The 9,455-nt window shown below is 52.8% G+C and overlaps 1 protein-coding gene across 3 annotated transcripts in view; it reads right to left on the bottom strand.

Moving 5' to 3' along the window:
* Positions 1 to 903: 903 nt before the first annotated feature.
* The window catches only part of RUBCN (rubicon autophagy regulator), a 28,388-nt gene continuing 19,836 nt past the window's right edge, over positions 904 to 9,455 (bottom strand). For all 3 annotated transcript variants that reach the window (XM_088525490.1, XM_088525491.1, XM_088525492.1), the window contains 9 exons: positions 7,745 to 7,805; positions 6,854 to 6,986; positions 5,302 to 5,447; positions 4,933 to 4,997; positions 4,005 to 4,243; positions 3,340 to 3,401; positions 2,406 to 2,559; positions 1,937 to 2,030; positions 904 to 1,461 (listed from right to left, as the gene is read on the bottom strand). In XM_088525490.1, the coding sequence (XP_088381616.1) occupies positions 1,298 to 1,461; positions 1,937 to 2,030; positions 2,406 to 2,559; positions 3,340 to 3,401; positions 4,005 to 4,243; positions 4,933 to 4,997; positions 5,302 to 5,447; positions 6,854 to 6,986; positions 7,745 to 7,805 (1,118 nt within the window). In that variant the 3' untranslated portion in view covers positions 904 to 1,297. The remainder of the gene's footprint in view (positions 1,462 to 1,936; positions 2,031 to 2,405; positions 2,560 to 3,339; positions 3,402 to 4,004; positions 4,244 to 4,932; positions 4,998 to 5,301; positions 5,448 to 6,853; positions 6,987 to 7,744; positions 7,806 to 9,455) is intronic.

Here is a 9,455-nt window from a genome sequence, read left to right as displayed (position 1 = left end):
GGCTGCCCTGCTCAGGGACGAGCAGCAGGGAGCAGAACAGCTCTGCAGGTTTCTGAACCAACGAGTGCTGCGCAGACTGCAGAGGCCCTTCAAGCACCACCGTGCAGAGGGACAAACAGTTAAAAAAACAAACAGGCATATTAAAAAAAAATAAAACCAAATCTGGCAACTTAAAAACAACCTAAAAGAACAAACTGAGACAGGGGCTGGGGTGGGGGAAGCCCATAGAGGGCTGAAAATAAACTTTGCACATATCCCAAATGATCCCAGTTACAGGATACCTGCGCACCAGGCAGGTCCTCCTGCCACTGCCCGGGGTGAGGTCACACGTAACCCTTGGAGGGACGCGTTCCCCAGGAGGGCAGAGCAGGAGAGTGTGGAGGAAGGGCTGTGCAGAGCTGCTGGGCACTCGCTGCCATCACGGCTCAGCTCGCTTGGGCCACGATCCCTGCCTTGCTTCACCTGCTGCGTGCTCCCGCCAGGCAAACCTATCTCGGTGGATGGCCCTGCCACACTGTCCCCCCAAAGCGGCTGCACCTGCGTGACGCCCCCCTCTGCAGCACCCGCTGCGCTGCAAGGGGGAGAGCCGCCCCGTGCAGGCAGCACGGAGAGGCAGGACAGACACCCGGCCTTTCCTCTGCGCCTCCTCTGCCGGGAGCTGGAGTGGCAGCAATTGGTCTCTGGCGCATTGGACCCCCTGCCCACTCTCAAGGCTGATCTGAAGAAGGAAGTCGCCAAATCCACAGTCGTCCCCCAAACGCAGCCCTCCTCACCGTACGTACGCACATCAGCAGCAGGACATGGGTTGGAAGGAACTGGAGAGCTGATTCCAACTCCAGGGAGCCACGGCAAGAGCTTTTAGCATCCAGAAAGTGCTGACCCCGCTGGACACCCTGTCCAGGGAGGAGGGCATGAGGACTGGCAAACAAACCCTGCCTGGCCCGGCAGCACCCAAAGGTGAAGGGTGCGGAGAGGCACATTAGCAACTGCTTGGTAAAGGCCCCTGTTCTGCCTGCAGGACAGACAGGAGGAGCTGCCTTTCCCCAAGCAAAGGCATTGGCAGGTGTAACTGGTGCCTGGAGCAGACCAGATAACAGAAGATTCCCCCTTCCCCGACTCAGCTGCTGCACAGGGGAAGACAGATCCCTTCGAGACAGGGCTCCAGGTACCCAGCAGGCCAGCCCTCTCACTGCTCCTCCTCATTGCAGGTCCACTTGGCTCGGAGTCTGCTCTGTCTCCAGCGACGAAGGTCACAGCCACAAATAAATCCACTAGCTGCTCCTCCGTTGTGACACGCTCATGTGGCTGCCACTGCTTCCTGCTGCTCCAGCTCATCCTCATAGTCCGAGACATAGGACTCCATGCTCTGCTTGGCCAGCAGCTCTCTCCGGGCTTGGAGCCGCTCACAGCGGGGGCAGTGGGAAGACTTGAAGCAGGACTTGTGGTAGCAGGCCTTGCACTCTGCAGGGGAGAAGAAGAGAGCGTGGCTGACAGCTGAGGGGCAGCCCAGTCTGGACAGACTCCCTATACCCTGCAGTGAATGCTCTAGACTGGTGCAGGAGGATATTTGAAGCAAAAGCCACGGCAGAACAAACATTAGAAGTGGGGGGCTCTATCACGGTTCTGGAAGCAGCACATGCTTTGCTGCAGAGCTGAGCTGTTACCCTGAAGGCTGCAATTGGGACTGGCAGCACATTGCACGCTCAGGAAGGCAGCTACATACTCCACCATACCAGCAAGTCTGGCCAAACACCATTATAATGCTGATCTGCTGGTGCAGTGCAGAGAAACAGGCCGTGCACACAAGCACCTAGTCTGTCTGGATCCATCTTTGGCTCAGCGCCTCATGCTAGCACCAATGCCTTTGGAAAACAAACTGGGAGATCTCACCAGCCCAGGAGTCTGTCCCCTCCCTGTTTCTCCCCCAGCATCTCACCTTCACACGTCTTGCACTTGTTGAGCTCAAAGGGGAAAATGATGTCGTCCTCATTTTGGCAGAACTCACAGATGAAGCCTTTGGCTTGGCACAGCTAGAAGGATAAAAAGTGAAGAAAAACTGGCCAGATGCTCATCTCCCTGGCAAACCAAGCAGGAAGCAGAGAGGAGCTAGACAGTGAGACATGTTGCTCTGCTCCACCCAGCGGGACTGTCCCTCCCCAGCACTGAGCACAGCAAGGCAGAATCAGCATGTGTTGGGGGACAGTGTCAAACCAGGGGAAGAAACAATGTGCACAGGCAAGTGGCAACTTGGTGGAACAGGCAGGGGCTCTACCAATTAACTCATTTATTCTACAGTTGTCCAGCTAATCAAAGGCATTGATTATTTATGCAGCAAAGCTTGCTGTGCTCCAAAGGGTGCCGCAGAGGATGCTGAGCTGTGTGGAAGGCAGGTTAGGAGGCCTTACCATGCACTTCTGAACGTGCAGGCTGCCCGCCTTCAGGAGCTCTGTCAAGCGAGGCACCAAGTCTCCCTTCTTCGTTGCACTGAGGTCGCTCAGGGAGTAGAGGTGCAAATCCTCTGTCAGATGTCCTGGCACTGCATCAAAGGAGTCAAGGAGGCTGCGAGGGCAGAGAAGCCAGACCTCAGAGGGAAGAGATTCCACTAATTCAGTCCCCTCTCTCTTCGCTGCTTCTTCTTTTCCTCTCCCTCCACCCACCTCCTCACCCGCTGCTCATTCCCCCCTTCCCTGGCTGCCGCAGCACAATTGTGCCATACCACTAGACAGGGACTGAGAAGCACTTGCTTTAGAGGACGTGGCAGTAGCAGCCAGCAGCTGGGACAGAACAGTCAACATTTTAGTCTGCAGGGTCTGAGTGAGCTGAAGAGGCATAGCAAGGGCACAAACAGGGTCAGTGCTGGACACTGCCTTGTCCTGAAGCTTCAGATACTTTCTGCCCACCATCACATAACCCTGCTGGTTTCAGTGGTTTGCATTTTCTTCCATAAGGAAGAATCTGGCTTGTTGCTCTCAGTTTGCAGATGGAATATTTAAGTTATGCAGTAACTTGCAGTGGTACCCTGGAATTAGCCTTTAGGAAGTGAGGGATGCCAAGGGGACCCTGAATCAGCTCTCTTCCAGGCACTGCAGCTGGTTAGGTGGGACCAAGTGCACTTTTCAGTCCCTTGAACTGGACTTCACCAGTGCTCACAGGCCCCCTAGAACTCTAGCACTTCAACAGTGCTAGAGACCAGAGACTGAGGTCTCAGCAGTCCCAGAGACGTTGAGATAGACTTTGAAAGACCCTCTTTACTCACAGTCTGCACAGATCCCCACTGCAAACTGCCGTACAACATACGTAGGACAGCAAAAGAGCTTAAACTTTCACCCCGGGACTCACTCTTTAGCCAGTCGGCAGGTCTTAAACATGTTCTTCATGTGAAAGAGCTGGATTCGCAGCAGCTGGGGAGGAAGAGGGGACACAAGACTGATAAACAGAGCACAGACCTTAACTAAACATGTGTGCTCCACTTCATGCTCTAGTGAGATGACTGCTGCTGCTCCTCAGCTGCAGTTTCCCAGTACAGAAATATTTACACCAGGCTAGATAAAGCAAGTACAAGTCATCCCATGCTCCAGGGAGCACACCAAGGTCCAGCTGGCACCAGACAAGTTCCTTCCCGCTCTACGTTACTGCACAGGGAGCAAGTTGCAAAAGAAAACACACACTGCAGAGGTTTTTAACCCTCAAAAATTAGAATATCTGCCTTTCCTCAGCTTCTCCAGAATGTCATTTACAATTGGAGAGGTCAGGACAGACTACTTCTACCTCTGCCACTCACTTGCTGTTTGATGCTGGACAAAGTCACTCTCTTATATCCTCCCATACTACCTGGCTCCTTTTACCAAGCTCTGAGACCTCTGAGAAAGTCCTCTGCAGAAACAGCAGTTGAGGACTCTCTAGCAAAACTAGTTCACTGCTCTGTTCACAGAGCAGTGATAATAGCCACCCACCTCACCCAAATCCCACTACCCTTCTCAGGAACTCATGTGAAAGGGCCTTACCCACACTTGGTTGAGAGACTTCACCTTCCGGTACAGGGCAGCATTGATATCCTGCACGTTGAAGAGCGGGTCGCTCCAGATCTTGCTCAGCAGGTCCTTGGAGAAGTTGCTCACGTAATACTTGCTGAAGTCCCACTTGCGCAGGATGCGGCTAGGGATGACTGTCTGGGCATTCTCGTGGCAGCACTGGCAGAAATATTTCCCCAGGTATTCACAGTACCGCAGCCGCTTGATGTAATCTAGTCGAGCCAAAGATGGAAAAAATTAGTTGAGGTGCAGGCAGCTTCTACCTAGACACATATTGGACTTCAGTGTTGCTCAGTTTCCAGCAGACAAGACAGCCTTGCCAGTCCTTCTTCAGCTTCAGACTGGGGTCTGCATAGACTATCTCTGGGCTTGCAACCTGCCTGTTGGACACAGGGAGTCGTATTCACCTACACAGTTAGGAAAGGCAGCTGCTTCAAGGAGCTCCACAGTTGTACCCACAGCAGATGAACACTGCAACAGTACAGCTCTGTGCATGGCCCATCAGCCAAACTTGGAGTTTTAGAGGGAACCTGTGATCCGAAGTTGTGGATACAGCCATTGGGGACCCACTAGTCTATCAGACAGTACAAAGTGTGCAAAGTCCCTTGCTTTACAGGGCTCCAATAGATGATTTTATCTTAGACAAATCAACATAAAACTCCTCAGAAGGGCAGGTCAGCTCCTCCTTGCCTCCCCCAGCCCCACAAATGCCTGGGGAAGGAGGCTCCTCTGTGGGTGGTACCTGCTGACCTACAGACAGAGCCTGAGTAATTACAGTGGGTATGAGCACACCTTTTTTCCATGCCATAATCCACCCACTTTTTTCCATGCCGTAATCCACCCACCCTGTGTTTTCCAACTTATTGACTTTCCAACTATGGGATGGGGGCTGAGCACTCACCAGGATCAGTCCGGATGCCACAGCCAGCACAGCGGTAATTCTGCTTGGCCACAGCCACCTTCCTCCTGCCCAGCAATAAGAAAAGACACACAAGTCCAGCACCAATAGCAGCTGGCACCACAACACGGGCATCGGCACATCTGGCTTTGACAGTCAAGCATAGAAAATACTGCAGCAGAGGGGAAAAGCCCCTGTTGTGCCCCGGTGCATCACAGCCACGGCTGCGAGCGCTGGCTCTGCCTTGCAGCACCAGCAAGGCCATCAGGCTGAGAGCAGAGAGCAGCCCCACACGCAAAGCAGGAAGGAGAAAATAATCAACTCCAGGAAAGGGCAGGTGCCTGGAGAGGCTGCTGCCCAGAAGGTCCTTACGTTGGGGCGGGGTGAATGTTGAAGATGATCTGTGGCCGCGGCGGGGCCCACTCCAGGTTTCCACGCACACGAATCCTCAGCTTGTAGATGTCGGCATGTTCTCCGTCGTCTGGAGATATGGGCAGAGAGTCGGGGATGGGCAGGAGCTGGGAGAGGCAGGCAAGAGGGTCAGATCCCTGCCTGGCACCACAAGGGCAATGCAACAGGGTGGCTTAACAGGCGTTCATAAATGTAGGTCTCTGGAAAAGAGCCTGGCACCCATTTCCTGCACCTGCCCCAAAACTAGGCTGCCCCATCTGAATGGAGGGACTGCAGAAAGGATTTCCCTGGGGATCTGAGCACTCTTGCTGCAGGATAACCCAGCAGCAGAGCCCAGCTCTGATGCACTCATCTCCACAGAGGCTCTTCCTGGCATTTTCACCCCCTCCTACTCTCCAGGCAGGCCAGGGAGCTGGACAAGTCTCTACATGCTTCCCACACAAAGCTGGTTTCCCAGCTCACCAGGCTGTGGATGCTCCAGCCCTGCAGCGCATGAGCAGGTGAGGAGCAGGCTGAAGAGTTTAGCAGAGAGCTCAGCACCAAGCAGGACAGAAGACAGTGATGCTAAGTGAGGTGCCCTCAAGAGCAGGCCACTCCAGAAGGACATGAGCATCTTTGGTGTGGTTAGGGCCACAGGAGGGAGAGATGCAGCCTCTTCCTGCTGTGAGATGAGGCTCACAGCAGATATGAGGCATAGCGTGTCTTACAGTTCCATGTCAGGGCACTGCAAACAGACCAATTGGTAGTTGCATCCATCCCTCAGACAGGCACCAAAGCCAAGCTCCCTGGCACCAGAGGGGAACGTGCTTATGTTACCCATTTGGACATGGCTCAGTTGAGACTGTTAGTGCACACTGTGGTCCATGCACATTCCCTCCAGGCACACTGTACAATCCCCACATACCAGAAGGAGCTTTCTTGAAAGCTGCCTTTTCTTATACCAGCCAGGGCGCCTAAAGAGCATTTTTAGAGACTGCCCCAGGCCCTGAAAACCAACAGCGAATAGCGCATCAATATGCTCCACAAGAGTGACCAGGGAGCAGCTGCTGCAGGCTGAGCCACTGCCCCAGCTCTACCCTGCACAGAATTGCTGCCGTTCCCAGATTGCTTCCTCTGCCCTTGCAACTGCCTGGCTACCACCCACTGCACATAGCAGTGCACAGTAACTGTCATAGGCCAACACCACAACTCAGGCGCAGACAAACAGCCAGAGCAAAACCCATCCTTCCCTTCACCTGGAAGAGCAAAGGCCCTGGGCAGTGGACATGAAGTGGGTGCAAAGCCAGGAGTTCAGAAAAGAGTGATCAAATGTACTCAGTGGCTCTGGATTTCTAGAGCGCAGTGGGAGCTCTGCATTGCGTGCTTCTCCATCCTGTGTGCTTCACTGCTGTCTCCTTTCTGCCCTGGCACCTCCAGACAGTCCTGCCTGCTTCCATGGAAGTTTCTCAGCAGCTCTGACAACCTTCTGCATGTGCACGCATGCACACACACACACTCACACATTCACACTTACCTTCTGGGGGGCATCGTGCTCCGGAACCAGCCATTCCAGCTCGGAGGCAGCTGGGAGCTGCATGCCTTCAAACTGCTTCAGCAGACCCATGGCCACAGCCTCTGCTGAGTTCGAATTGAGGAAGGAGTGGGATCTACACAGTGAAGGAAATGGTTAATTCCAGGCGTCTCAGAGTGATGCCAATTTCACAAACACCCTTGCTTGTTTCAAAAGCAACTTTTAGTAGTTGTTTATAAAGCACAGAGGGCATCTGTATGAGACAGAAGTAACTGCTCTTCCAGTACTAACCTACCTGGGAAGCTGCCAAGCAGAAACAAAGCTTTTCATCTCACCCAACATACAGAGCATCTCTGTATCCCAAAGGGGTATTTTCAGAGCAATAACATGACAGCTAAGCTTAAAAGGGTTTGTGATTTACTTGCCCACCATTCCCACTTCTCCTTTCTGGGGCAGTGCCAGGAGAGGACTGAGCACTTAATACTTAAGCTGTTGTTGCACTGTACAGGGAATTGGGGAGCACTGGGTCACAGCACAGCAGCAAGGGCTGGAGAGGAGGCAGCTGCAAGCCAGGAGTAAGTCCGTCTGCTCCAAATCATGCCAGCTCCTCTCCTCAGGCTCTTAAATACTCGGAGGTACAGGGATCTCTCCACACCAACCCATGTCATATCCGCCTCACGCCCAAGAAGCATGCGACTTATCCTGATCAGCCCAGGTGCTGCTTCCCAAATTCAAGACTAGGATGCACCTGTACTCCACTCCTAAGGTACTGTGGAGAGGGAGGGAGAGATGCCCACTCCAATGTAAAGCAGTAGCAGATGCATTTTGAAGAGCAAATTTGGGCAGGGAGGGGAACTTGGTACCAAGATGTCTCACTACGAGTCAAAGACGTACATGGATTCAGAGGACCGAAAGGACTTCCTGCTGGAGGCTGGGTTCCTCTTGATGTCTGCATCTGAATCACAAACAAGTACAAGGTGAAGACAGCAAGGCAGGGCAGGAAGATATACTCACTTCAAGCCAAAGCTTCGCTTTAAAATTCATCAAACTATTTAGAAACACGTAAACTACAGCTTCAACTTCTACCAGTGACAAGGAGCAGCAAGGAGAGGTGCAATCTAACCAGTCACCTGGTAGAGCTGCAAGGGAAGGACGTGTGGGGATGCTGTGAAAACACAGGGAACCTGGGGCTGGGGGATGAGAAGCGAGTGTTGGTACAAGTCACACACCAAGTCCCAGAGGTTACATAGCCTGGAAAAGTACACACACACACACACACACACACACACAGAGTTGGAACTAGGAGAGCAAGAGAGCAGGGTTAGCAACAATATTTAGTATGCAGGAGATTAGCAATGGGATGCAGAATATTTCTGACTGCTTAACTGAAACCCATAAGATAAAAGCCTAGCCATGCCACAGCTCATCAACAGCCCACACAATGAGGGGCCCTGGCTGCCTAAGCTCAGCATCAAAAGACATGTCAGGATCCGTGCAGTGAACTGGCCAATAACTGCAGCAGCCAAGCGTCTGCAGAGACCATCACAGCTCTCTAGGAAGGAGGGTCCAAGTTAAGCTCTTGCAGGGTCCTTTTCTCCTCCCATCAGGGCTGTACCACCCTTCCAGTCACATACTCCTCCTTGGTGCTGGCCTCAGGACCAGGGCACTCTCCAAGCGCTACCTTCATCACTCGTCTGTCACTCCAGCAGGTTTCTCTGTTAAACCCTGACAGGGGATTCATCTGAATGGTAGAAGAACACTGGGACAGGACACACTTTGAGCAGTACAAAGCAGAAGGAAACAGATGGAAAGAAACCCTGTTTCACTATAAACTTCTAGAAAAAAGGGAAGAAGGGATGTGAAGGGAAAGGACTCTAGGTCAAGGAAAGAAAGAGGCCAGTGCCACAGCCCCAGCAGTTCTCCTTCTTTGCATCCATGGAAGCTCTAGGAATGAGATCTGTAGTGACCACAATTAACAGCCACAAGCAGCTGCTCTCCTGACCCAACTGCTCAGCATGTGGCACAGGGAAGCTCCAGGGTCATTCTGCTCATCTACCCAAAGCAGGGTGGCTACCTGCACCCAACGCAGTGCCCGTCCATTCCTGGTCTGGCACCAAATGCTCTCTAAGGCCCATAAGGTCGCAGTCCAGCCCCACAGAGAGAGGCAGCAAAGAGAGCAACTCCTGAGCTGTCCAGGAGAGCTCGGCTGCCTTCCAGGGCTGCCCTGGCACAAAAAGAAGTGGGACTTCCAAAAGGAGCAGAGCACCCTGCAGGTGTGAATGGCAGCAAGTACCTTCACTTAGAAAGGGAAAAAGATATGCAAAGAACCAAGATAACCTTCATAGTCCTTACAGTAAATTCACGGCATCATGACAGCGGAGCCCAGCACGGACACTTAACCCTCCTTGTTTGACATCTGTTATTAAAATCAGGCACATGAAAGCATCCCAATGCTAAGCAATCCACATATTTCGATCACACGGATTTCTAGATGCAGAAAACGGAGAAGTCGGCAAACACAGCCTCCCAAATACGTACAACACAGGACAGACCATGGGCCATGCTCTGCTGCCTTCACCTCTGTGCAGAAAGGCACTCGCATGGT

The sequence above is a fragment of the Tinamus guttatus genome, unplaced genomic scaffold (genome assembly GCF_059628265.1).
Source record: "Tinamus guttatus ecotype Peru unplaced genomic scaffold, ASM5962826v1 Tinamus_guttatus_pri_ptg000227l, whole genome shotgun sequence".
In the NCBI taxonomy this organism is placed as follows: domain Eukaryota; kingdom Metazoa; phylum Chordata; class Aves; order Tinamiformes; family Tinamidae; genus Tinamus; species Tinamus guttatus.
The sequence above is the reverse complement of the archived record's forward strand: the minus strand, read 5'-3'. Positions and strand labels throughout refer to the sequence as shown.